General features: G+C 40.7%; 2 protein-coding genes across 2 annotated transcripts in view; one reads left to right on the top strand and one right to left on the bottom strand.

The window, feature by feature from the left end:
* The window catches only part of GNAI3 (G protein subunit alpha i3), a 30,235-nt gene extending 25,362 nt beyond the window's left edge, over positions 1-4,873 (top strand). Inside the window, exons 8-9 of the mRNA XM_017666629.3 lie at positions 3,427-3,636; positions 3,727-4,873. Coding sequence (XP_017522118.1) covers positions 3,427-3,617 — 191 coding nt within the window. The 3' untranslated portion in view covers positions 3,618-3,636; positions 3,727-4,873. The remainder of the gene's footprint in view (positions 1-3,426; positions 3,637-3,726) is intronic.
* Positions 4,874-12,895: 8,022 nt separating this feature from the next.
* On the bottom strand, positions 12,896-27,346 carry GNAT2 (G protein subunit alpha transducin 2). Its single transcript, XM_017666630.3, has 9 exons — positions 27,215-27,346; positions 20,877-21,057; positions 19,146-19,188; positions 18,720-18,861; positions 17,661-17,818; positions 15,667-15,795; positions 15,320-15,449; positions 13,623-13,776; positions 12,896-13,086 (listed from the first exon to the last, which is right to left on the bottom strand). The coding sequence occupies exons 2-9, from the start codon at positions 20,992-20,994 to the stop codon at positions 12,896-12,898; spliced, it is 1,065 nt and encodes a 354-aa protein (XP_017522119.1). The 5' UTR covers positions 20,995-21,057; positions 27,215-27,346.
* Position 27,347: the final 1 nt, after the last annotated feature.

The following is a 27,347-nucleotide window of genomic DNA, read 5'->3' as shown; positions in this document are numbered from 1 at the left end:
TATTTCTGTCTTCTTATTTGAGGAAAATAAAGATAAAATGAAAATTTGATATAAATATGTTTAAGAAAATACAAAGATAAGTTGCAGTTATTGTACTCAATAAACATTATTAATGTTCATTAATGGAAAAACAGAAGACCCCTATGGGCTCAATGTAATCTTTTTTTACAGAACAGTGACACTTGGAATTCCATACTAAGAGGATGAATTAGAAATTGCCAGGCAATAGGGAAATAAAAGCATTTTAAGAAGAGGGAATAGCATATGTTAAAATATGGGGGTAAAAAAATGACATGATATCTTTTGGAACCTAGAAGGAATTTGGTATTGTTGGAGCTTAGAGAAGTGGGAAGGAATGGTTGGAGAGATGGGCAGGGGTGCTTATGGAGGGCCTGGTGTCTTGTGCTGAGATAGTGGGGAGTTGTTGAAGGATTTTAATTGGGATATAAGATGTAGTAGAAACTGTGCTTTATGAAGATTATGCAATAAATTACAATATAGATAGGTAGTAGGGGAGTTGAATTAGGACTCTCATAGTATGCAAATAATTTTTGGTAAATATGTAAGAATATATACCATAGAAGCCAAGGGTAAGAGTGCAGACATGTTTTAAGAATGCAGTTAGAAATAGGAAATTTTTGTCAAGATCCCTCCTGAAAGCACTTCTCTCCCAGTCTCTTTTCTCTCCTCCCTGTGTGTCTTCTTTATTCTTCTCTTTCTCCTTACCAACTTTCTGCTACTCAGTTTATATGATAAAAGATGGCCCTGCCATAGTTTCTGTGTCTCCTCCACTTGAAAGACCAGGCTAGACTGGGATTGGTTGGGCTCAGGTTCAGATTCCTAGGAAAGAGATTCTGGCCAAGGTTAAGTCAAGCAGAAATCTTTAGCCCAGTCAGTCAGTCAAGGTCAGAGATGCAAACATAACATCCCGGGCTGCATACTATGTATGACCTTTAGGCCAAGGTTGGATATTTCCAGAGCAGAGAAAACTCTTGTTAGCTGAGCAGACACTGTAAATGCTTTTCAAAATAAAGTGAAAGGGTGTAGCTAGGGTAAAGAAGGGGGAAGAGTCAGAGGTACTCCCAGAGTTCTGCCTTGACTGGATTCATATTTAGGAATGTTGATTTTGAAGTATCTGTGGAACATCCAGATGGAGAAATCTACTAGGCAGTTATATATGTTACTTTGGAGCTCTGGGAGAGGTTATGTATTAAATATATTGTTTTGAAATCATGTGTAAATAAAACATGGAAGTGGATGAGATGATTTAGGGTGATGACACAGAATTAAGAGAGAAAAGGATCTGGGTAGAATGAGAGAATACTAGCCTGTACAGACTCTGTTGGCAGAGGACAAAGAAAAGCTTGCATAGGATCCAAAGGGAGGAAGAACCAAAGCATCAAAAACTGGAGAGTTTAAAAGTGAGGGGTCTTGGTTAACAGTGTCTTGTGCAGATAAAGTAAGATACACATTGAAAAGTGGCCCTGGAGTTAGCAGTCAGGCGATTGTGCTGTCATTGAGCGCAGTGCTGGGAGAATGATGAGAGTAGAACCAGGTTCAGTGAGTTGTTGAGTGGGAAGTAAAGGAGAGAAGACAATTGTAGCCTTCTCTTGAGCAGTTTGGATTATAGGGGAAGGAGAGATTGAAGAATATTCACAGGCTTAGAGGTAAAATCCTGTAGCAAAAAATAAGTTATAAAAAGTGAATGTCAGTGAAAGAAGCCAAACACAAAAGGTCACATTTATGTGAGTTCCTTTGATATGATATGTCCCAAAAAGGCAGATCATAGAGACAGAAGCAAATTAGTTGATAGTTATCAGGAGATAGGGGGTGGTGCAGAGGAAATAGGCAGTGATTACTTAATGAGAATGTGAAGTTTTTCTGGAGTGGTGGAAAAGTTTTGAAACTAGAAAGGTGGTGGTTACATAACATTGTGACTATACTAAATGCTACCATCTTGTACACTTTATAATGGTTTATAGTATGTTACGTGACTTTCACCTCAGCTTTTAAAAAAAAATCTTGGTAGAGCAATTGAATTTTGAATTGGAAGAAAGACATCTCTAAGACCAAAGGTACAAATATGTGCAGATATAAGCAACTTTTTAAGCAAGGTGGGCTAAAAAGTTGACATGTAGTTTAAGTCCCATGGCTTTCTCAGAGAAGTTGGAAATGTGGTCATCTGTTCAGGGTGAGGAGGGAGATAAGAGTTAGCGGACTTTAAGAAAGTAGCCACGTTTTAGGACAGGAGAGAAATCTTAAGACAAATAAAAAGAATTGTCATTAATGCTCTAGCAGGGAATCTTCACACATAACAAATATCCCTCAGTATCATATACTTTTTTTGTGTGTGTGGTGGTGGTGGTGGTGGGGTAAACTTGCAAGTCTATCTTCCACTGACTTGATTCTTCATAAAGATTTTCAAAAGTCCTAATTTCCCAAGTATCACTATCTGTTCCTACCAGATGAATTTGTCTGACAGACAATTATCTGTCTCCTTTACTGTGTAGAAGTTCTGCAGATCTCAGGAAACCTATTTCGAACACCTCCCAAGCTGTCTTCCTTCAGTTCATTACTATTCTGCCTAAATAACATTCCTCTCTTTCTTAAGCTTTTCTTTGTTATTTAGTCTTCCTGTGTACTTAGTTGTTGGTATTTTTTCTTGTGCTTAATGTCACTGGAAATAGCCCTTTGTTCACAGGAATAAACTCTGTGTGTTGCCTTTATTGAGCCTCCCTGGCTCTGCAGCCAATTTCTAGGCTATTCTAAAGGCTCACAGGTAGACAGGATGGTACAGGAAACTGGTGATTAAGAGTGTTAATTACAAATGTTTTGAAAATAGGGTTTACTTTGGCTCCTCCCCTCTTTTAAAAAAATAACAGTTTTATTGAGATAAATTCACATATCATAAAATTCATTTCAAAATGTGTAATTCAGGTCCCTTGTTGCATATACTATTTGGCTATTTAAATTACTGGCATAAGCCCTCGTAAAACTGGAATGATTTTGGAAAGAAGCATGACTTATCCTTTTGAATTGTTTATTTCAAGATTACTCCAAGGAACAGAGGCTCTCTGACCTTTTAAACAATTGTGTTCTTCTAGAAATGCATACTCCTAATAGCCTAGTTTCCTTTTAATACCTTTTAGATTTTTTAATAAAAAATCTAAATGAAAGGGGAAAGAGAAAGTTTTGTTTTCCTGGATTTTTGTGTACGATGATTTTGTTTTACTTACAATAAGAGTCTGCTCTCAAGAAAAATCTAATAATTATTAAAAAAACTAATGATTATAGCAATATAGAAATCTGTCTATATTCTATTGGGTCATATTTCCTCTCTTCATAAGTAAATGGTAGTGGCCTGACTCAAGTTGAGTTCAGGCAGCTATTATAATTTGAACTGACAATATTGAGTGTCTGCTTCAGGTTCCAATACATATGAAGAAGCAGCTGCTTATATTCAGTGCCAGTTTGAGGATCTGAACAGAAGAAAAGATACCAAGGAGATCTACACCCACTTCACTTGTGCCACAGACACCAAAAACGTGCAGTTTGTTTTTGATGCTGTTACAGATGTCATCATTAAGAACAACTTAAAGGAATGTGGACTTTATTGAAGAGGGTGGTTATTAAAAGGTAAAATCTTGAACAATTTAGTAATCATGCTATAGTGATATCTCTTGACATTGTAAGCTTCTTCTAATTAAGAATATTCTTCTTTTCTAGTTATTACAATATGGAGTGTTGAGACCAGACTTCTTTTGCTGTCTCATGGGGCAGCTTCAAGCATGAACGGGACCAGGGAATGACAGCAGCATGCAAAACCTTAGTACTCTAGCACAATCTTCTGTATTAGGGAACTCGTAATTGACACAGAGGCTAAAGTCAGACATTGGAATTGGAACAACTGTATAGTATGATTTGATCATCAAGACATCGCTTGGATTTCATAATCTCAAAAGTGTAGGACAAATATGAAATTGAGGTGCTGCATTCCAGATCTTCAATATGTAGCTTATTCTTTTTTCCCCCTCTTCTTAACAAACCACCAGTAGTTCATTTTTAAAGTTCTTTTTCATCAAGAGAAGAATAACTTTACTAAATTTTATTTCTTTGTTTGCAAAAGAATCTTTATTAAAACACAGTCTTAACTATGCACATGATGTGACCAGATCATCTTGAAAATATTCCTCTTAGTAGGAACTCTTTGTTTTTAACTCTTGGTATGGTCAGAATATAATATTTCCATAATTAGAGCTTTTTTGGATGAAGTTTATGTTACTGTCCTGTTCAGAGTATAATTGTGGTTTCTAAATTGTAATTACTTTGGAGAGCATAGTCTATAATAAGAGTCTAGCTCTCTTTTTTTTTTTTTTAGTTTATGGTTGAAGGTTAACCTGTTTCATGCTGATTACCAAATTATTAGATAAATGCTGATGTGGTTATGGTAAAGTCAGCTTCTTAGATACAGACACACCCAGGGCACCTGCCAGTTAGAAATGCAGATTGCTAAATTCTAAACAGAACCAATGATTTGCTGCTACACATCTGCTAAATTGACCACTTTGACTCTTGCTTGTCTGTCTTGGTCATAGGGAGTTATGTGAAAGATGCCCCTTGTTTTCCATCTTCCATGGCCTTTTCTGTTGGGGAACATCTAATGTATAAACAGTGCATGCTTTTACTTTGTAAATGTGGTGCCAAATCCCTGTTTACCATTGTTTTTATTGTAGCAATGTTAATTATAGTAATCCTTAGTACCTTCTTTTGCCGAAACAATTGCATTTTGGGACTTTCTTCCACTTTGTTGTGTGTTGTATAGATTTTAATCTGTTGTAGTTGGCAGCAGTATTAAAATGGTGAGTAAAGAGTCCAGGTTTGTTCCTGTTTGTAACTAGTCCTTTCTGGAAATATGTTCTTCTGTTTCTTTTCCCTGCCTTGGCTCTTGTCTAAGAATGGGTTTAAGTAGAAGGGTTCCCTGAAAGCCTAGTCTTTGGTGTAACAGTACTGTTGAATCTTGGCCCGACATGGTTTTATGTCATATCTGAGTAAGTGATACACAGTCACAATTCATTTTCCAGGTTTACGTTGTTGTTGCGTGGAGAGCTGTATTCACCTCAGCCTGCAGGTCCTTTTGTACAATGAACAGCAAATATCGTTAAATATTGAATGGTCCCTTGGGGGAAGGCAACCGAGGAGAATGCATTTTGAGCATTCTACTAGATGAGTAGTTTGAGCAGTGCCTTTTGGGGTCCAGTCTTTTGGATTGGATTTGATTTCATCTTTTGATAGAGCCTTTCATTAGTTAAATAAGTTGGTGACCATTGAAGCTAGTTCAGAGGGCAAGCTACGGCAGCTCAGTGCCTTTATTTGTAGTTTTTTTTCTTCTTCTTACTCTCTTTGGAAAAGTATAACTATGCAGATGGTATAATTGTATTATCTAGCCAGTTTATTTTTAGGGTTGGGAAAACTGGATCTAAAAGAAAATTATCACTTTCAGTTGGTTATTGACTTAGGCCCACAGTGAAACTGGGTTGATAGTTCTTACTTGATCATTTTGAAAATTTCTTTACCTTATTGTATTCTGTAATATAGGATCATCTGGAAGTGAGAACTGGTGGAATGTTGTTTTAACTGAAGTCTTTCTATATAGCCCGGGCTAATGGGTTGGTGGTGTTGATAACCCAAAATGCCAGATAATCAAAAAAAAAATCATTTTGCTTTGAAATGCATTTTGTATTTTCATTTGAATATGTCTATCTGATATGTTCAGTTTCTAATGAAAAGTAGTTTTCCGCTTTTCTGCCTCTACACCATTTATATTTGTTCTATATTTACATGAAGACTCCCCCTTCCTCCAAACCCCAAATAGCTTATCTAAATGCTCATTTCGTGAGTACACAGGAGCACAATTTAAGTCAGTGGCTTTCCAGTATGCCTTAAATCAAAATCACCTGGATACATTTTAGAGGTTGACTGTTAGTTGGTGAGCTGGCAATCTGTAATTTTAAAAAAGATAACCCTGATTGTTAGCCTTGCAAATTGCTTTTATATTTTGAAATAAAATATCTTTTCTTATGGTAAAGCTAGAAGGTGGGTATAAAACATCCTATCTACTAGCCTGGAGAAAAACAATTGATATTTGTAATCATTGAAACTAAAAGTTGCCTTGTGTCTTTTCTGTGGAGACATTTGTGATAGAACATGTTACAGAATTCGGATGGCCCGTCTTTTGGATTAAGAAGTCAGCACATTTAAGAAAATTTAGAATGAATAAAGAACAAGAAATAGGTCCCAGCAGGAAGGACTACAATACGTTTATTCTGTTGACAGTCATATCTTCTCCACTGTTATTAAAACCTTGGGTGTAGAATTGCCATCCATTAGGTTGTGTAAAGAGGAAGTATTCTGTTCCTTAATGGCCAGTCTTCTGTAACCTTATAAATTCAGCCTTGCAACAGATTTCACCTCATGGCATGAAAATTTCAAGAACTTTTACTGTTATTTATAAGTGGATCTTGAGATTATATTTTCATCTTGGACAGTTCAAATTCTAAATCTCTAGTTCAGTGTATCTTTTTTAAATATTATTTTCGCTGATGGATTGTTACTTTTCACAAGGTGCTGCATTCTAAGAATAGATGGACCAAATTTTTGAAAACTGTTTTCTTGCCTTGTTTGTTTTATATTCTCATATATTCTATTTGTGTTTTATTATGTGCACATTTTGGAGTATTTAAAAGTAACTGCTGGTTCTTCTAATTCATTTGCCCACCATATATCCTTAAATCCTGGCCACTGTTCTCTGATTAGTAGATCTGACTTTCTTTGGACATTGTTTGACTGGCCTGACAAATTCCTTCATATATTTATTTTTGATTAACATAGTTCTGGAGTTTCCTGTTGCAGAGCTCCTTGCTGTATGGCAGTTATATATATAAGGTAAAGTCAGTCTCATTCTCAAGTAAAACCTTTCTTGGATTGGTATTTCCTTTCTAGATGTTCAAAAAAATCACAGTCATCTACTCATTTGTATAAACCTAAAATAGCATTAATTCACTCTTATTCTTTGTGAACTCTTTCCTATGTGATACTGACTTTAAGAACAAAGATATCTCAGTTTCCCAGTGTTGCTAGGTAATATTTGTGTTCTTCAGGCGTCATGTACATCACAGATGAGACCAGGACTGGCCACAGCTCTCCACATAGCTTTATGGCCCTCCAAGCCCAAGAGAAGCCGGCTGCTTATAGGCCTGAGATTGAAAGTTGATTTTGCTATGAGCTATAGAAAGTAAAAGATTTAAGTGAGGTACTGGAGAACTAACTTCCAGAATGGTCAAGATCTTTGTTCCTTTACTTTTGTTTAGGTTATTTCACCCCAGCCCCCTGTGACCTCCATTTTCTCATGACCTTTTTTGAGTTACTTCAGCTGAGGAGAGCATACTGCAAACAACTCAGGGCAGGACAGTTTTTTCTGGCACTGTCAGGCCTAGATGTGGCCTGACTCAAGTCTTAGCAGAAGTAAGAGGTAGTAAGGAATGTTACACAGCAGTAGATACCTTAGGTGCAAGATTAACATACAGATTCCCTGGCTGTCCTGGTCCAGGGAATTAAGATGAGACTGGTCCTGGGAATGTGTATTTTAAAAGAAATTACCCAGGTAGTTCTGGTATAGCTAACATGGGCCAACAATTGGGAATGACTGAATAGGACCTAGATTAAAGATCAGCACAAATAGTAGATAACCTCAAAATCACTAGGGAATGAATGACTTATTTTTTATTTGCCAGTAAGTAGGAAACATCTTTTGTACATGACATAAAAGTGCCTTCCATGACTTTAGTGAGTATGAGGACTGTGGCCAAAGGAAACACTCATACATTTAGATACAGAGTATTTTGTTTTTATAAAAAATTAAGACAAAACAAGAAACTTGAAGTTTCCAAATATTTGTTTATTTCACTGCATCTATTTATGCAGTGAAAATGGAAAGATACACACCAAAGTAAAGATAAAATACTGCGACCAAAGTAACTATATGTAATAACATGAATATTCATTTATGGTTGGATAAGGAGCAAAGCTAGCTAGCTCTAAATTATAGAACTAAAATCTTTGAGGGTTTGGGGAAGGGCAGGTAAAGGGAATGATTGAGGAGTCAAATACAGAAGTCTAAAGTGCTTAGTGCTAATGTTTTCCTGAAATCTAGTGGGAATCAACAAGGTATCAGAAATGATGAGATAGTATTAAAGAAACATTGCTGGGATACACCATCTCAAGTGTATTGGCATTCACTAAACTAAGATATTTGGCAGGTGAAATATTAAATTCTGTACAATCTGGTTTATCTATCTTCTGTCCTCTACAATCTTCCCTCTGCCCACCTTTTGAGTAAATACTCCTTTGGGTTATCCAAACATTTTTACCAAGAGGCTTATTAATATGTTAGAGAGATTGCCAGTAGATGTAACGAATTGCAAGAAATTACCTGTTCTTTCTAAACTTCATCCTTGCTTATGTAAGATATAAGTCCCAAGACCTCTTGTGAGATCTTAAGAGGTTGGAGAGTTTGTTTGACATACCAGGTTTTGACCCTTTCCCTGCTTCCAACTAGCTATGAAATCTTTCAGTCTTAATATTCTCTTCTGTTACCTAAAGATGAACTAAATTATTCCTCCCAGCTATGATGTTCTGTGGTTCTGATCAGATAGAAATAACATATTTAAAAGTGCTTTGTGACTATTCTTTATGATACTCAGGATTACACTGCACTGCAAAAAAGTAATCTAAGGCAACACCAGCAAATGGATTTGCTGTAGCTTGTTATCTTTTCTCAGCATCACTTTGCCCATACTTTGAAGATCCAAAATGAAGTTCAGATATACCTTGCTCTGAAATTTGGAAGCAGAGTGAAAAAGTCTTTGCTTTACACTTAAATCCATTTATTTATTTTCTGTCCATACTAGTGCTTACCTTTTCGTAGCCAAAAGGCTGAAAAGTACCCTTCCTCAGTCTGCAGTGTGGCTATCTGACCTCCCAGAAAAGTCTTCATGCTTTTACCTAGCAGGATCACCAGAGGCTCTGGCCAGATTGCAGTCCCTGGCCCAGCACTGAAGGCCTACTGGAATCTGTGCTCTGGGGGCTGTGCCAGGTAGAGAGGGCAGTGGGAGGTAAGAGCTCTTTGCCCTTCACCACCTTCTCCACCCAGCATGGCCAGCACATTTTGGTCTACAGGACATCTCCAAGTATAGAATGGGTTTTGAATGCCACTATTTCTCACCATTGGTCTGGGGCTACCCTGGTTTGAACTGTTTGGGGTACCTGTAAGTGACTTTTTGATCAGAGTAGAACTATTACAAGTAAATGTGTTTTATTTTGCTTCTAAGACTGAATTTTGTACTTCCTCTTAACCATCCTTTTATCCACAAGACCATAAAAGCACATTTCTAATTATATTGTATTTTTTCCATTTTTTTATTGTGGTAAAATATACATAACATAAACTTTACCATTTTAACTATTTGAAAGTATATAGTTCATTGGTATTAAGTACATACAAACTGTTGCACAGCCATCCCCACCATTCATCTCCAGAACTGTTTTCATCTCCCCAAACTGAAGCTCTGTGCTCATTAACCAATAACTCTCCACTCCCCTTCCTTGGTAACCATCATTCTACTTTCTCTCTTTATAAATGTAACTATATTAGATACGTCATGTAAGTGGAATCCTATAGTATTTTCTTTTGTGTCAATCCTGTATTTTTGTAAAGAAGGGAAAAGCAACTGTCAATCAGACAATGTGAAATGGAATCTAATTTATGTTTAGTTTACTGTCATTGGTGTCTAATCACACAATGCAAAAGCTGCTCTCTAAGGATATGAACAGGAATTTATACCATCAGCAAACAAATTTAAAGCTCTTTGTTATTTTACGCTAATTTCACATTCCATTTTGAGACCAATTTGTATTTAGTTCGGAGATGATTTTGTTGTGTATCTAGGAGTTGGAGAAGACATAATTTAAAACTAAGCAAGAATTTGGCTGGGATTGGGATGAGCATAGGGGAATGAGAAGATTGCTTTACCTCCAGGTGGCCTGTCAGTAGCACAGTACACACAGAAAGACGACTGGCTTTGGATTCAGAAACCCTGTTTCAGAGGGGTAGTTCCGCCGCTTCCTGGCAGTGTGATCTTAAGACACTCCACCTCACTGGGCCTCAGTTTCTTACCCATAAATTGCTAGTAATGGGTCTGGAGTATCTTTTTAAGTTCCTTCTAGCTTTATTATTATAAGAATTAGGATTGCAGTTTAGGAAAATAGGGTTGAATATTTGTTTCTGATCTACCTTGTTAAAAAGAATTTCTGATGACGTTACATAGTTCAGCAGCAGAATGTAAATTTAAATGAAGTAAAAGAAGACAGTAAAGACATCAGAGTGAATATATGGCTTAATTTTGGTTTTAAGTTTTTTAACACCTATTTTATGCAAAGAGAACTTTACACACACACAGTCAAAATGTCCATGAGATAAAAATAAGCCAGTTATAAAGGAGAATTACCAATGCATTTTGTCTCTATCTCTAATAGAGTTAAGATTTGGGAACCATCTCTAAGCCTGACAGTTAAGCTGGTTAAGGATTAATGCCTTTTTTGGAAGCCCCTCCAGAGCATTTGAGGGGAAGTCCTCTTACCTTTACTCAGAGGAGAGCCCAGTGTTGGCCAAGACTTTGAGGATTATTTTGATTTTGTAGTTACAGATGAATGGACAACCAAGGCAACAAACTTTTATGCCATGTAGACTCACCAGAAGAGTTTCATCTTGAAAACATTGTAAGATAAATAACTAGATCCTAACTTCGGCAAGGAAGCTGTAGAATAATACATTGCTTTACTAGTACTTCCCCATCCAACCGTCAGACTTTTTATGAAGTGGTCATACAAGGTGGCATGTGTGAATTTGTTCATGAACCAGCTAAAAGGCTATGTACCAAGCAAAAGAAGAGAACTAAAGTACATCCTGTTTTACCCTGTTAGTCGTTGTTCTGCCATAGGAACTGTCTGCTGGCTCTATTTTCATGCTAGTACTGTAGGGCAGGTTCTGTATGAACATCAATAACCAAGAAGTCTGGGTTAGGCCTTTATAGTTTGGCTTATAACCAATTCCTATGTAGAGTCGAAGATCAGAAAAGATAATAAAAGAAGCTAATTGGTATGATTTGGGGGAAGATGGGAGCTACCCTAATTTGAATATGGAATAAATGAGTTAAGTTACATTTGGGGCCCAAATAGAAAAGATAATAGCTGAAGTGAGCATTCTTAACCTGGGGCTTCAGAGCTCCAAGAGAACTGTATTCAGTATGTTGGTTTCCTTTGTAATTCTCTATTTTATGCATTTAAAAATAATTAAGTCCACAGGTTTTTATCAGACTGACGGAGCAATCCATGATACAAAAAAAGACCCAGAACCCCTGTTTGTTGAGTTAAAGGTTAGTTGCTTTGGAGCTTGGAGCATGCCATTTAGAATAGTCCCTGAACAGCTCTTGGATACAAGAAATCTTGCCCAGGTTTTTTTTCTTTGGCTTTAAGTTTTTAAATCAGCAGTTGGCAGAGTAGTTTCCCTTATTTCTCTGGTAATTCTCCTAAGTTGATTTCTTCTCAAGGAATCAGAAAGACTATTAAATGAATCCAATTTTAGCTGCTACACATTTATTCTTCAGTGTATTTCAAGCTCCTACGGCTCTCTAGTATTCAGTATTGCTTGTAACAGCCTAAGTGTGGATGTGTGCTTCTGGCAAGGAGCAGGCTTTCATTTTAATTGACTCTTTTATATACTAGATCTTGGATGCCAAGAGCTTTTCTCATTAGTGGTTGTAAGTGCTGTATCTGTACTTGACTTCACCACCTCCTGTCAAGATAAATGCAAGGTTCATTTTCCCTACAATGAGTTCAAAGAAATAATTTACTTGGCCTATTTGAGGAGATGTTTTCAGCCAGGCATCCCAGGGACCCAATTGCAAAGATTTTCAGTTCCTAAAGCAAGGTCAGCTGCCTTTCTTGTTGTCCTGAAACATGTAGCAGTTGAAATGAGACTTTTAGGATTGCTCACTTATTCTAAATTCTCTGATAGAGAAGTGGCAGCAATAAAATCATTAATACTTCAAGTAGGAGTGTGTTGATATCCTCCAAGTTCATTCAGAAAGTATAGTGTCTTGTATAACTGAGAAGCAGTTACTTATAAAGGAAACAGTCTTTCGGGCAGCTCGTGAGGCAGAGGGATAGTCTATGCTTAATAAGGATGATCATTTTTAGATATGTGCCTTAGAAACTAACAAACACATCTATTCAGCATTCCAGATTACTGAGCCGAGGCATATAGTGGTCTCAGTAAAAAGAAGTGGTAGGTTTATCGAGTTTTGTTTTCAGGTTTGCTGTTTTGCTTGGAACAGTTCATCTAAAAACCTGATGTTGAATTTCATAAATGGCAGCTTTTATATAGGATTTCTTTCTGTAACTACATAGCCTCTCTGTGCCTTACCTTCAGTTATGTTTGTGATCATCAGAATAACCCTGTGAAGTGGAGGAGTTAATCTTCATTTTATAGATGAAGGAACTCAAGGCTCAGAGAAATGAAATATTTACATTTTTGTAGTAAGTTGTAGAGTCAGTACTGGAAGCTGGGTTTCTGACTCCTGGTCTGGCATTTGTTAAACTGTACTGTCTATCCCACTTGGAAAAGAACATGAGAGACACAACTGGAATCATGCATATACTCCATCGCCCAGGGAAAAAGGATTCACTCTTCATGACATGATAATATTGACCTAATTTTCTGCTTGAATTTACCCAGATTCCAATCCTATTTATAGATGGTATACTTGAGGAATGGTCAGGATTAGAAGAGTCCACAGTCCTTGAGATTTTCTTTGATGATGATATCTGTAACTGCATCAAATACAAATTTGACATTCTGTGTGTCTGTAGCACAGGTCATATGACTGTAGATTTCTTTAATGTCTTTTTGCATGTTGAGGTCAAGGAACTGACTCTTGATATAATTTCCTGCGTCTTCAAAAGAGTTGTTTCCTGGTTTTCCAGAAAAGTAGTGAAGAAGTGGGATAAATTAACCCTTCTTAGTTGCTTGCTTACTTTTTAGGTGACCAGCTTGATCCTTGAAGCCTTGTGTTAGCTGCAGTTGGGGGCCTGTTTCTAAAGGGAAGGTTCTCTCTATTGTACCCCAGTGTTTCTCACTTGAGCAAAGAAATTGAGGAGAGAGGTCTCTCTGTGTCTCTACCCTCAGTTTCTTGTAAGTATCATTTCAGCAGTCAGTGGCTCTCCTGCATCTAATGGCTGCTCTATCCCCAAGACATCTGAATTTAAACCTGTAACTGAATGCCCAGGTTTCTCAGATTAGACATCAAATACCACTTGGACATCACAAAGCTCCTGAGAGGAACTGAGCATTAAAGGGAAAACGGATCATCCACTCAGCAAAGCAAAGGAGTTAACACTTGGTATTCCTTAAAGACAAGTTCTTTTATGTCTCCTTTGCATAGGAAATGAGGCAGTTGCCAGTCATCACTAAGAAAGCATTACTGTTGTCTCCAGCCCATTACACTTACCATCATACTCTGGAAAACAAATGCTGAGGTGGACTTTCTTGATTTTTTCCTCAAAGAGGTCCTTCTTGTTGAGAAAGAGGACAATGGAAGTAGCCGCAAAGAACTTGTGGTTACATAGGCTGTTGAACAGGTGCAGTGACTCATGCATACGATTCTATTAAGAGGAAACACCATCAGAAAGATCAGATTGGGCTTACGGTGTGTCTGCCTACCCTCTTGTTCACCTTGGAGAGACTAGTGCTCCAAATGTAGAAGGAAAGATAGGGAACAGCTCTCTCTTTGAATGTGGTAGAGTCAAAGAGATCTGGTTTCCCTCGAATCTTCTTTTTATCATAGCTGTGTGACTTGGGGGAAATTCCTGAGCTTCTCTGAGTCTCAGTTTCCCTATCTCCTAAGGTTATGAATGTTAAAGAAGTTCACGTATGTATAGTATGCACGATAGTGACTGGCATATCAAAGTCCTTAGCTGTGTGTGCCCTGGCTGCCAAGACCTTCATGACACTTACAACTTTGATATAAGTAATAGGAATTCTTTGGCCCAGGTGCCAAGTGGTGAAGGCTAGAGAATTTCTTGATGCCACACCACAAGCACCTGATTTCCTTCTCTGATTGCCACTTTGAGCAAGTGAGAAGCACTAAGTATCTGTAGAGTCCAGATGTCCATCACCCCAGAACAACTTGTTTTTAGGGAGCAGGTCTTTAGGGTCTTAAAGTACACAACTGATTTGGGCTCAGTCTTTTCATCTAATAAAGAAGAAAACAAATCTAATTTGTAGCCTTTTCTCTTAGCTAAAAACCCTTTGCTAAACTGCATACCCTTTAAGACCTCAGACTTCAGGGTTAAAGATGGAAGAGATATTAGAAAATGAATGCCCCAGTAAGACATTTGGGCTAGAAGGTACTCAGTGTGCTGTAATGTGTGTGAACTTCAAATACTAAGGAGAAGGGAGATGAATTGCAAGGGAAACGGAGGACAGAAGCTTTGTCTTCATTTATGAAGCAGCTACTTATGTGAAATAAGTGTTTTCTATGCGTTTGACACCCTCCTATCTCAAAATAAGAACTTAACTGGCTGGGCTGATTCTTGTCCTGCAGAGTTTCTGTCATAAAACTACAGGCTCAAGAGAATCATCCTCAGGTAGTCCTCCAGTTGCCAGTTTAAGTGGCATGTGAGTAACCTGGTTTGCCAGTCACTCCTTAGTCCTGTTGACACTTAATACAGATTTAGTCCTCCAAGTAATGTTAGTGGTTCAGCTCCTCCATCATGCTGCATAAACATACATATCATATACTGTTTGTTTCTGCTCTATCATTTTGATCTCCTTTACTTCCATAGATAGTCTGGGAGAGTATTAGATATAACTCCTTTGCTTTGCTGAGTTGATGATCCCTTTTCCCTTTAACACTCAGTTCCTCTTAGGAGCTTTGTCATGTCTGAGTGGTTCTTGGATGGTAATCTGAGACCAAGATAATGCTCAGTAAATCTGGGGCTCCAAAGTACTAACCTAGAACTGACAGAAGAAGAGGCTTTTTTTCTAGAATTATTTGCTTGAGACATTGGTTGATACACTAGAGGACTGAAATTATCCAGGTATTAGCTGGAGTCACCCAAGTTGGGGCAGTGGAGTGACACAAAGCTTAGCGGAAAGGTCATGAGGGGACTATCTGTCAAAACTGCTGGTGTGAAGGGCACTCACCACTTCGTCATCTTCCACCAGCACCATATCATAGGCACTGAGAGCTGCACAGAAAATAATGCAAGTGACCCCCTCGAAGCAGTGGATCCACTTCTTTCTCTCTGATCTCTGCCCTCCCACATCAAACATCCTAAGGGAAGAAATAGCTGTTCTCATAGGTACACCTAGCTTATGACCCACCACCCCCTTGGTTTTTACCCCAGAGAGTTGGGCACTTTGGGGCCAGTTAGCAGTAAGATGGAAAGGGGGAGACATAGGATAGTAATTCAGATTGGGCTTTCATGAAGGCCAAGAAGCATGCCCATGCTTTTTTGGTATTTGATGCACCTTGGGAGCCGTGTACTCACCTGAAGTTCAAGTCTTTTACAGAAAACTTGGTCTCAATGATGCCTGTGGTTTTGACTCTGGATCGTAGCACATCTTGCTCATTAGGCAGGTAGTCAGGGGCTGTAATACGGTCTAATTGGTTCAGGTAGCTGTGATTGGCATTAATGACATTAAATTTTCCACAGCCAAGGCCAAGATAGATAAAAGGTCTTAGCCAAAGTCAGACAGCTAGCTTGGTGATAGAACCAGGACTAGAATTCATATTGTTAAATCTAGGATTCTTTCCTGCAAACTCTTATGTGCCCTTACAGAAGGAATTGTGGGATGGGCTGAGAGACAAGCCCATTTGAGGCAGGGGTTCCGTCCCATTTAAGTCAAGTCAGACAATTTTTCTTTGCAGTTCGCCTGACTACAGGTTTTCTAGATCCTTGAGTGAGATTTGGTGGTTTAAATGGGTGCAAAAAGTTCCATCAAGAAGCAAGAATAGATTAAAAGAGACCTTAGGGACACAGGAAACAATCAGTGTAATGCACCGACCTTGTTTAAAGGTGAATCAAGTTGGGGGAAAAACAGTTGAGATAATGGGACATTTGAATGAGCACCAACATGGATATCTGATGATATTAAGGGGTCATTAAATATTTAGGTGTGATGATTATGTTGTGATTTCTTTTTTTAAAGAGTCCTTATTTTTTAGAGATACATAATGAAATTTTAGGATGAAATCATCTGATATCTGAGATTTATTTCAAAATAATGCAATGGGGGAAGGAGGTACAATGAAATAAGAATGGCCATGAGTGGACAACAGTTGAAGCAAGGTGATCACTGTATTTATTATTCTACTTTTGTATATGTTATTATAAAAATTTTGTTTTAAAAAAAGGCAAGAGGAAGGTAGATGTAAAGTGAAATGACTAAGAGGGAAGGAAAATTAACATAAGTGCCCACTGGATGCCCTGCAGTTTCTTATTTAAATTCTCATTAGCCTCATATGCCTTCAAGTTTCATATTCCATTTTACAGGTGAAAGAAAAAGTCAGAAGAGTTAACCTGTCCAAGATCAAGAGGCATCGTGGTGTATCGTAAAAATATTCAACTTTGTGGTCGAATACACCTGGATTCAAATCCAGCCTCTGCTGTTTATGTGACTTTGGGCAAATCGATTGAATTCTCTGAATCTCAGTTTTTCATCTTTAAATGGAACTAATTAAAAAGCACTATCTACCTTTAAGCCTTATAGTGCAGATTAAACGAGATGGTGTACCTAACGTACCTAGCAGGGCCTGCACCTGAGTGAGGGAGTGAGTCTCTAGTGGTAGTAAATGATAACCTTTCTACAAGATCAGGTGAAAGAATAGGTGTTAAACCCAGATCTATTTGACTCTGAAGCTCATGCATGCTGTTTGAGGATTGATACTCTGTGTACCTTGTCTTTTTGGAACCAGCTTTGCAAAGTTGGTTTTCTCTAATCCCTGACCAACTTGCCTTGTTTTGCCCTGGCAGTTTCTGTGTCCCATCCCTGGACATAAGATGCTATGGGTGAAGGAGACTTTAATTTCTGATTAGTGGTCTAAGTAGTGCCTGAGTTCAGCTAGAAAATTCAGCCCTGAAGGGGCCATCATGAATCACATGCCTCCTGGGACAGTGTGTGGCAAAACTGCAGGAATGTCTTAATATAGTGTTCATGATTCTGAAAGCAGTGGTTGCATTTTTGACTTAAGAGGACAGGCTGAAGACTGCTCAACAGAGGACCTCTGTTTTGAATTCAGGTTTTCAGCTTTATAGGTGCAGTGAGCCAGTGTAAAGCAATACAGAGTGGTGTGAACCGTGGGCAAATATCTCTATTGAGAGACAATAAATTCAAAGCATAGTAAAACACTGCTCAAGGCTAACAAAACACACGTACAGGTTGAATTCAGTCCTTGGGTCTCCAGCTTTCAGTGTCTGAAATTTTAGGCTGGGTGTGACTTCTAGAAAGTTGCTTTTCCTACCCCTTCCCCAATCAGTCTTACTATGATGCTGAGTCATTGAGCTGGTATTCTGCAGCTCTATCGAGGCAGGTTTGCACCCCACCATCCTTCCACAGCTTCCTGATGACCTCCACCAGCTCAGGAGGCATGGTGCCCTCCTCAATGGAGTCAGCCAGGCTGTTGAGCTGTCGGCCATCATCCTGTAAGGCAAAAACCTTGCTGAGAACTACATAGGAGCAATGGCTTTCCAGGAGGCTTCTGGGAATACTGTTGGAAGGGAAGCATTTGTATTGCTACCAAAGCCTAAGGTGGAGACAGTGTCCAGTAAAGATTCTAAGAAAGCATGCTGATTAATTTTTGAGTGTGCTGAGATGTAAAGGGTAGCTATATATCCAGGCCTGGGATGCCTAGCGGATGGCAGAGGTCCCAGGGGCTTCCTCTGCTATCTCTACCTTCTACCCTCAGTCCAAAAGAATGCTGCAGGGAGATTGAAACTTTAAAGACCAGATTGACCATGAGATAGACAAGATGGTAGACAGAACCCATCACTTTCATTCTTTCAATGATTCAGACCTAGGAAAAAGGCCAAACTTTAGGGATTAACTTATAAAAGTTCTACGGCCAGGACAAGGAGCCCAAGGGGAACAATTTAAATGGTAAAATAAGACAGAAAGGCAGAGGAAGCTGAGCACACATTTCTGTAAACATTAATTATTAAGATAGGGACTGCATACTGTTAGGGGGTGGGCACAGGGAGGGCTGTACAACAGAGAAGACAAGTAGTGATTCTATAGCATCTTACTATGCTGATGGACAGCGACTGTAATGGGGTATGTGGGGGGGACTTGGTGATGGGGGGAGTCTAGTAAACATAATGTTGCTCATGTAATTGTAGATTAATGATAACAACAACAACAAAAAAGATAGGGACTACATTCTTCTCCAGGCCTGAAGTAAAAGATTTGAAGCTCAGCAGGTGGGGTTTTAGTTACATGAGACCATTTTTCTGACCCATGTCTCCTCATAGTCTGTTGGTTGCTGGTCTGTTTGTTCTCACTGGCCTTTCCTTCTACCCGTAACCACATACCATTAACCACGTACCGCACAGCTTGATTCAGCATAGTCAATGCCCAGTGTGGACATGGCCCTGATGATAGCCAGAATGGACTGCAGCACATTCCCATAGATGATGGACTTGTACTCCAGGCATTCTTCTGGTGAGTAGCCATCCTGGTGAATGATTCTGCAAGGAGAAGACATACCCAGCCTTTAGTTGGACCTGAATAACCAAACCTAAAGGGATCGGGAATCTGGAAGGCTCCACAGGGGTAATAAGAACCTGATCTCTAATCCTATTGTTGTCCCTAAGTGGAGAATAAGGGGCATGCAGATGAGGGGTACTGGGAACCAGGTTGTTTCTATTCTTTACATGTGGGATCCTTAAGGCGAAAGAGTCCATCCTCCAGGCCTGCACCAACTACTGACTTCTTCACCCAACCTCAGTCCTTTGGCTTTGTTCGTACTCACTTCATCTGTTTGACAATAGTGCTCTTTCCCGACTCTCCGGCACCTGCAGGGAGAAATGCTTGTGTTTCAGGTTTCTGCCTGTCGGCCCCAGCCCTCCGCTAGATGGCTTGTGAGAAGTATATAGTTCACTGCTTGCTTGCGAGTTTTGTTAGGGGAGAGCACATAAGAGATGATTGCTGCCCTCAATTTCTGCCAACCCTGAGCTCAGGGCATTCAATCTGGATTTAGAGCAGAGTTGCTCACCTTCTGCGCTACTGACATTTTTAGGTGGATGCTTATTTTTGGTAGGGGGGCCTGTCCTGTGCATTCTGGGGTGTTTAGCATTCCTGGCCTCCACCCCTACAGGCCAATAGTATTCCACTCTTCAATTGTGACAACCAAAAATGTCTCCAGACAGTTCTAAGTGTCTCCTTGGGTGGGGGGTAGAGGCAAAAACTCATTTGAGCACCAGTGACAGATTCAAGGGAATTCCTTTAATGTTTCTCCTCTCTGCCCATTTTTACTCAGAATGATCTTGGGGCAGATTGAAGAACTGGACACTTCACTGACATGCTTTTTTTTATCACCTTTATTGACTAAGATGTTGGCATATCCTCATTCATATTCTGCTCTCCCTCCATCAAAAACTCACATACCCTTCAATCCACTCCCCCCATCTCTATCACCCTAATACCTTAACCCCCTCCAACCTAACCTGTGCTTGTTCCCTCTGAGCTTCTTATTCTGAATGAAGAAGAAAGCTGCATAGGCTTAAAAGATCTCTCAGCCTTGCCATCACTGTCTCCCATTTTGCAGCCTCTGGGGCTCCTTGGAGTCTGGGTCCAGCTTGCAGAGGCACGTTCCTTTAGTGTGTTCTCAGGGCCATGCCACAGATCAGCTGGAGAAAGGAGGTGCCTTAACCTGGGGCTCCAGTTCCCAGGTTCATGGCTTGGAAACCCAGTCCAGCCAGCTAGTCTTCTACATGGACCCCCACTTGCTCTACCTCTATAGTACCACTGTGGTCTTCTTCTAAGCCAGGTGTTCCAAACTCTTATTCTGTTTACAGCCATAATCAATTTCTCTGACTGATCCACTGAAGTGCTTTTCTCTTTTTAGCACAGACCTGTGATCTGCTTAGCAACTCATCAAATTGATGAACCTTCCATCTGGCAGGGGCTTTAGAGGCAGCTACTAAAGAGAAGCCAGGAAGGACTGCTATAGACAAAGAGTCCATTTCTCCCCCACAGGGCTCCCTACTTCTAATATTTTTACTGAAAGCAAAGAGAAGGAACCAGTATAGTTGGCAAGAACCAGTGAGCCTATCCTTGGGACTACATGACGCTGATTCTATGGCAGGACTTCTGAGTCCACTGCCTGCCTCTGAGTTCTTGATTCAGAGTTCTCCTACTGCTGATTGGGTAAGTGTTTGCAAGCCCAGGGTTCATGGTATTTACGAAGCTGTGAGGTGTTAGGTTTGGTTAGATTTGGAGATGGGTGGGTTCATCTTGGCCCTTGCACCATTCTCAGTTCAAGGAATTGCAGAACAGTTCAAGTTGCTTTGGCATTCTGCATTTTGTTGGGGCATGTGGGCTCAGCCCTAGAGTTCTGGATCTAGCTTGAGACTGGGTGGGGAGAGGAAAAATAACCTGCCATCCCTCCTCCCCATGGGGTGAGCTGAACCCACCTACCATCCAGGATAAGAAGGATGGATCAGTTCCTTCTCCTTCTCTGGCTCATATTCTCATAACTCACCCAGCAATAGCAGCTTGACAGTCTTGGCTTCCTTATCAGCATCTTCCTGCAGCTTTTTTTCTAGTTCCTTGGACCTCTTGGCCAGTTCTTTGTCCTCAGCACTGACTCCACTCCCCATTTTTCTTCAGTCACCTCTGGCTGCTTCCTCCTGTCCACAAGCTTCTTCTCTAGGGTTTCCTATCTGTGAGATGGAAGATAAATAAGGAAGAAGTAAGACTGCACCAAGTGTCAGTTTCTTAGTCCTCCCAGAAAGCTGGTCTGTAGGGGGCTGGATGAGGGAGCGGGCTCTAGGTTCTTGTGTGCTGCCTGTCTTGGCTGAGACTCCCTACCCCAGCTAGAGTCCTACTTAATCTAGGAATAGTAGTTTTTATGTCTGGCAATGTGATAGGTCAAGCCAATTAAGAGCTCAGTATGACAAAGGGCAAAGACTCAAGTGTTTCTGTAATTAAGGAAATGATTTGTTGGACTCTGACACGAGGACAGGATGTGAGTACTGGAGCTCTCTGGAATAAGACCATGGCTGCCTCATCCTTTCTGAGGGGCTGATCCCCCAGAAGTCTCTTCCTTCCTTGGATTCACGTGTGTCTTAGAGCTAGAGACCGGAGGCACAAATGTAGGACCTTCCTCATGTTGAGACTGCAGATGATTGGGTCTTGGTTTCAAGGCATCAAAGCACACTTCTCCATTGTATCAGGCCAGTCCTGGCAAGGAATTTTTTTTTTGTTTGGGGTGGTGCCCTTCCTTGGAAGGATTAGAAATGTTCCCTCCAGCTTCTGCCGTGGCTGTTGCACCAGGCAGCTATAGCACTGTCCCGTTATGTTGGCTTATCTCTTTGTATATACTTCTGTGATTAGCACTCATCATTTCATATTGTACTTTGTTTTACAAATGGGTCTCCCACAGATTGAATTCCCTCCCCTGGAGATCAGGGACAAATCTGATTCTTCTTTGAATCCTTCAGACCTTGTGACTTATTATTGGATCCTCAGTAAAGGTTTGGTGAATGAGTGAATGACTGATGGAAAAAACATGTGTTAGAGAGAATGGGGTTGCTTCCCCTTGACCCACGAAAGCCACCTGAGGTCCAACTTCACTTGGTGAGTGAACTTCACTTGTATTTAGTGGCGTTTGTGCTGCTCACATAATAAACTGCTTCCTTGGGAAATTGGACTCTAGCCTCCAGCTTTTCTCAAAGGTTGGGGCAGCCTAGCCTCTGGCCCTCATCCCAGCTGCCCCTTCCTGGGGAGAAATGAGAATGCAGTCTAGCAGTTGCCTCACAGACATCCCCAAGACTCTCTACATTGTGCCAATGATTGCAGTTTACTTGGATGAGTTGCTGGTAGAGCCTCTTCAGAAGATACTTTTAAGAAAAATGCTACCCAAAATGTGGTGCATAGGCCCAGCACAGATCTCCTAGGAGCTTCTTAGACTTCATCTTGGGCCTTAACCCAGACCTTCTGATTCAGAAGCTGTGTTGCAACAGGATCACAGGCGACTCTAAGGACATTTAAAGTTCAAAAGCACTGCCCCAGGGGGTACTAGGGAACTAGGACTTTTCCTCAGGCCTCCTTAATCATAAGAATCACCTGGGATGCTTATTTCTGTATTTCATCAAATCTTAGCTGCCACTGATTGGAAGATTACACTGATTTCAAAGATGTTAAAATACATGTTTTTAAAAGGGTGTGTTTTCGAATCAGTAAGTTCCAGTAGTAGTGCTAATTCCAAAGGAACTCTTTTAAACTAACATAGGTGGTTATCATCATCTGGCAAGTTTAAAAAACTGATGATTGAGAACAGTGGTTTCTCAACTTTTGGTGTACATTGAATCTACCTAGAGAGCTTTTTAAGAAAATACTGATTTGATTGTTCTGGAATAGTCTCAGCATGAAGATTTTTAAGTTTCCCAGGTGATTCAATGTGCAGCCAAGGTAGAGAACCACTGAGCTGGAAGGATTTAACTTGCTCTTTCCTTTTGTAGTGGGATTGTGCAGCAGTGGCCAGTCAGACTGAGTGGGAAGTAGACCTAGGTCTCCCACCTGCCATTGTGTCATCCTCCCCCTCCCCACTGCCTTTCAGCTGCATATCTGGGTTGGGTACCTGACTGAGAAGCCATGGTCCTGGACCCCGACTCCCAGGGCTGCCAAGGTGCTTCCCATGGGGATCATGTTTTCCCAGTCAGATACTGGCAAGTGCTTATTGACTTAAGGGAAAACAGGAGAATGTCTTTGAAATTGTGACTGTCTTGGAATCTTGGCTCTAAGGTTTCAGTAATTATACCTCACCAGCCCTGCCCTCACCTACCCACAATACCGGTAACTTACACCTAGCCAGAGCTGCACCAAAGCCTGAACTGTCCACACTGAGGGACTGCCAGCAACTGTGCTAGACAATTGATGGGGCTCATATCAGTTAATTCTCACACTAACGTCAAGGTGAGTGCTCTTGTCCCCAATTTACAGACCAGATAACTGAGACTTGAGGGATAATAACTTGTTCAAGGTCATATTACTTAGTAAACACACAAGCCAAGTGATCTTTCCACTCCCCTCCCACAGTGGCCAGTGAAAGAACATCTGGGCAGAAAAAATGAGCAAATGCATGGGCTCAATGCCAGCAGCACTTGTGGTGGTGAAGGAACACTGGCTTGTTTCACACATGGGGAGATGTTTCAGCTTGTTCCTTTTCCAGCTACCACCTCTGCAAACCTCTGTGCTGCTCTGCTTATTTCCTAGCTTGTGGGCTCCCCATTCCCACTGCTAAGCTGAGTAAGGGAACTTCTGGTCCTCCCCTGGCCTCTGACTGCACATTCACTACTGTGCACAGAGATGTCCTGGTACCAGTGACCCCCTGCCTCCCACTCTCAGCTCCCGGGCCTTTCCTATGGCTGTTCTACATTATTAATGCATTTGGGTTCAGGTCCTGCTGGAGTAGGTAAAGCATGTAGGTGCTATGCCCATTTTAGAGGTGAGAGAACTGAAGCACAGAAAGGGGATCTTCATATTAACTGGTTATTTTATTACTAACAGCCAAAGCTCAGGAATCCTAGTTTACAGCCTTGTAACTCAAACATTTTCCCATGAATTTAGTCCTGTTTCCTGAGTTAAGGGGAGATCTCAGGATTTGTCTTAGATGCAGTGATAGGGCTTGTGGTAAAGCCTTGTTCCAGCTGGAGTTGGAGGGTCATGAAGAATGAGGAACTGTTTTCAGGACTTTCTGGTCTAAAGGAGGAGGTGGGGTAAACTTAGAATTTAATTAAAGGAACACTGGGCTAGTATTGGAGACTTCAGAGCTGTTTAAAACTTAGCCTCCACCCCTGAAAGGAAAGTCAATTACACATCTAACTGTCAGACTGATAAACTCTATAGTAGAAGAAAGGAAGAAATGATTGTAAAATGAACAGATTTTCAACAGAGAAGCAGAACAACAACAGAAATGGGGGACTAGGCATTTTGGGGAGAGGAAAGAGCATGAGAAAAGGCATGGAGGCAAGAGGTATAAAGTGCTCAGAGAAGAGTGGGAAGTTTGATGTGACTGGCCTGGAGTCACATCAGAAAGAGTGCAAGGTGCCCAGAGGGAGGCCTGGGAGAGGAGGACTGGAAAGGGAAATGGGGCTAGCCAATGAAGGGCCTTGAATTACAAAGGGTTTGGCTACAACCTCTTGAAGACTTACAAATACAGATGGATACAGCTGCATGGTGCTGTGAACAATGCTGTGTGGCTGGGATGGGGGTGGTAGAGCTGGCTGCTTGGACCAGCTGAGAGATAAGAGTTGAACAGCTTGGTTTTCGATGGATCTAGGCACAGGGATTGGTTTGGGAAATTGTCCTGGCCAAGGATCTTTTTGAGGCTGCACATGGTTTTGCCCAGGTCAAATATCTGCAGAGAGTGGTTTGGCCTAGGTAGAAGGCTGACATCACAAGTAAGCTGCAGGCCAGAAGCGAAAAGATGCAGATCTCAGAGAATTAAACAGTGTGCCCTCAGTAAGGAGCTGGGGTTCCAGGAGGGTCTTTTGAGGAACCATCTGGCAAATAGGCTATGAGGGGAAGAAGCTGTGTTTAGATAGAGCTAGGAAATGTCCTAGAGGCTTAAAGACAACATTAAAGCCCCAAGATGAAAAAAGCTGGAGTCATAGGGAATGACTCACTCCCGTTTCCCAAACACTGTTCTACACAGACAATGAAATCCCACTGAGATTGCTGGTGGTGTGTGGGTGGGGAGATTGGAGCTGAGCTGTAGTCAGGGCAGACTTCTTAGCAGCATTACCAAGTAGCCTGGAAGCAGGAGGGGGTTACTGGTTGAAGGGTGTGTTGCGGATGGGTCTAGGGAGGAGCAGGAAGGAACTAGTGAACCAGTTTGCCTGAGTAGGGTGGAGGGCAGGGATTGCCACCTATGGGCTGGTTACTCACGATACGGGTAAACAGGTAGGTAGTCTGAATTAATGGGGATTCCTGAAGAGACCTGGCCCAGTGCAAGACACCACCCCTTAAAACTATGTTGAAGTTTGCATTTTATCAGAATATAGATGACATTTTACATTGTTATCTGGTGCTTGATTTATAATTTTGAGATTTAAAAAGATTTTTCATTGTTAAAGCTCAATTAATTTTAAGCTCAAAATTCTTAAGGGACCCAAGACCAATTTAGTCTGGGGTTAAGACCCAGGAGAATTTTTTGGGGGTAGGGGAGGCCATTACAAATTCTTAGACTTTTGTTGCTTTCCATTCCCTTGATTATAAAAGTAATGGATGTGCATTGTAGACAACTTTTGAAATGTAGGTTAAGTATAAAGTAAATATAACCCACAATTCTACCACTCACAGGTAATCATTTGTAAATTTTTTGATATATCTATTTTCAGTACATATATTTCATATAATTAGGGCCATACTGTATGTACAGATTTTTGCATCCATTTTTTCTCCCTAACTTTACACTGTAAACATTCTTTAAGTACAGTTTTTAATGACCATTATTTCATTGTATGCAGATGACATAATTTAAACATTCTTATGCTGGATGTTTACATTTCCAACTTTTCTATGTGATACACATTTGTAGTGGTGAACAACTTTGTGTATATTTTTCTGGAAGCTCTTTTTGGAAGAGTTTCCTAGAAGTGGGATTACTGGATGAAATAATAACATTTTTATAACTCTTGATTATATATTATTAAATGGCTTTTAGAAATACTATATCAATGTTTATGCCCTCCAGTAGTATATGTGTAATAACTGCATCCTTGTGTGCATTAGGATTTTTTCCTCTTAATCTTTGCAATTTGATGGGTAAATGTGGCATCTCTTTGTTCTCTTAGTTTTACTGATTCTTTGTGAGTTGAACTTTTTTACCCACCCCATGTTCATGGAGGCCATAGTTTTTTGAGTTTGTCCAGGGTGAGGAGCAGTAGGCAGGGATGAATGGAGGCGACACTAGATGCAGGTAAAGAACAGAGTTCAGGGTCCAGAATCCAGCTTGGGAAGAGATGGGGGAGGCAACATCTGAGAAGGAATTTGGCTGTGGGGGTGGTGGGAGGAGCTGGACAAACAGCATTAGTACAACTGGGTGTGGGGGACAAAGGGCTCCCACAAGGTAGAGAAATAGGAAAAACTCTAATTGCTGCTAATACACTTAATTATGTTCAGTGAAGTCTTAGGGACTTCCCCCAGGTTCCCTTTAGGTAGGTTTCTCTGTCAGGAGGCAATGGGGCTGCCGGTTGGGTAGGGGTGTCTGCAGCCCCCAGACAGCCAAACTCCACATCTTTATAGATTACAAGATGAATCGACCTTATGAGTGTGTCAATAGGGAACCAAGGCCAAGGACATGGCAACGATAAGGCAAGAACATTAACTGAGCAGTAACTACGAGCCAGGCATTGTTATAAGCACTTAATTTGTATTAGCTCATTTATCCTAACTACCACCATATAAAGCAGGGTCTGTTACACTCATTTTATAGAGGAAATGGAAGCACAGAGAACTTCTGTAGCTTTCCCAGTGTCAGTCAGGAAGTAGGTGGAGGATTCTGGAATTGACCCCAGGCATTCAGGCTATAGAGTTTTAAGTTCTTATCCAACAAATACAGAAACAAATGTGGGAAGGGGACCAAGAACTGCAGGGCACACCTGCCTACGTTTGCCTGTCAGAAGAAAACAGACGACGTGGTGTGATAATGGCGACATAGGACTTCTGCTAAAATTGAATCCTGCACAGTAATAATAGTTATGTTTATTGGGCACTGACTTTGTGCCAGGCACCAGAAAAAGGTGTTAACGTTCAATTCTCACAGTAACTCCTTGGAGTGATGTACTGTGATTACCCCCATCCCATTTTACTTACAAGGAAGCTGACGCACAGAACTTGCCCAAGACCCGGCAGGACCAACAGCGGACCGGCCGCTGCCCACTTGGCGCCGGGCCAAGGAACATGGCGGGGGCGGGGCCGGCTGGCGGGGCGGGGCCGCGGTCCTGGT

The sequence above is a fragment of the Manis javanica genome, chromosome 4 (assembly GCF_040802235.1).
Source record: "Manis javanica isolate MJ-LG chromosome 4, MJ_LKY, whole genome shotgun sequence".
Lineage (NCBI taxonomy): Eukaryota > Metazoa > Chordata > Mammalia > Pholidota > Manidae > Manis > Manis javanica.
This window is presented reverse-complemented; position numbering and strand designations above follow the sequence as displayed.

Coding starts and splice junctions, on each gene's coding strand:
- GNAT2 (XM_017666630.3), bottom strand. CDS start 20,994: ATGGGGAGTGGAGTCAGTGCTGAGGACAAAGAACTGGCCAAGAGGTCC. Junction 13,777..15,319: donor TGGTGGAAGATGACGAAGTG/GTGAGTGCCCTT, acceptor TCCTCTTAATAG/AATCGTATGCATGAGTCACT. Junction 13,087..13,622: donor TTGTTTTCCAGAGTATGATG/GTAAGTGTAATG, acceptor CTGGAAAACCAG/GAAACAACTCTTTTGAAGAC.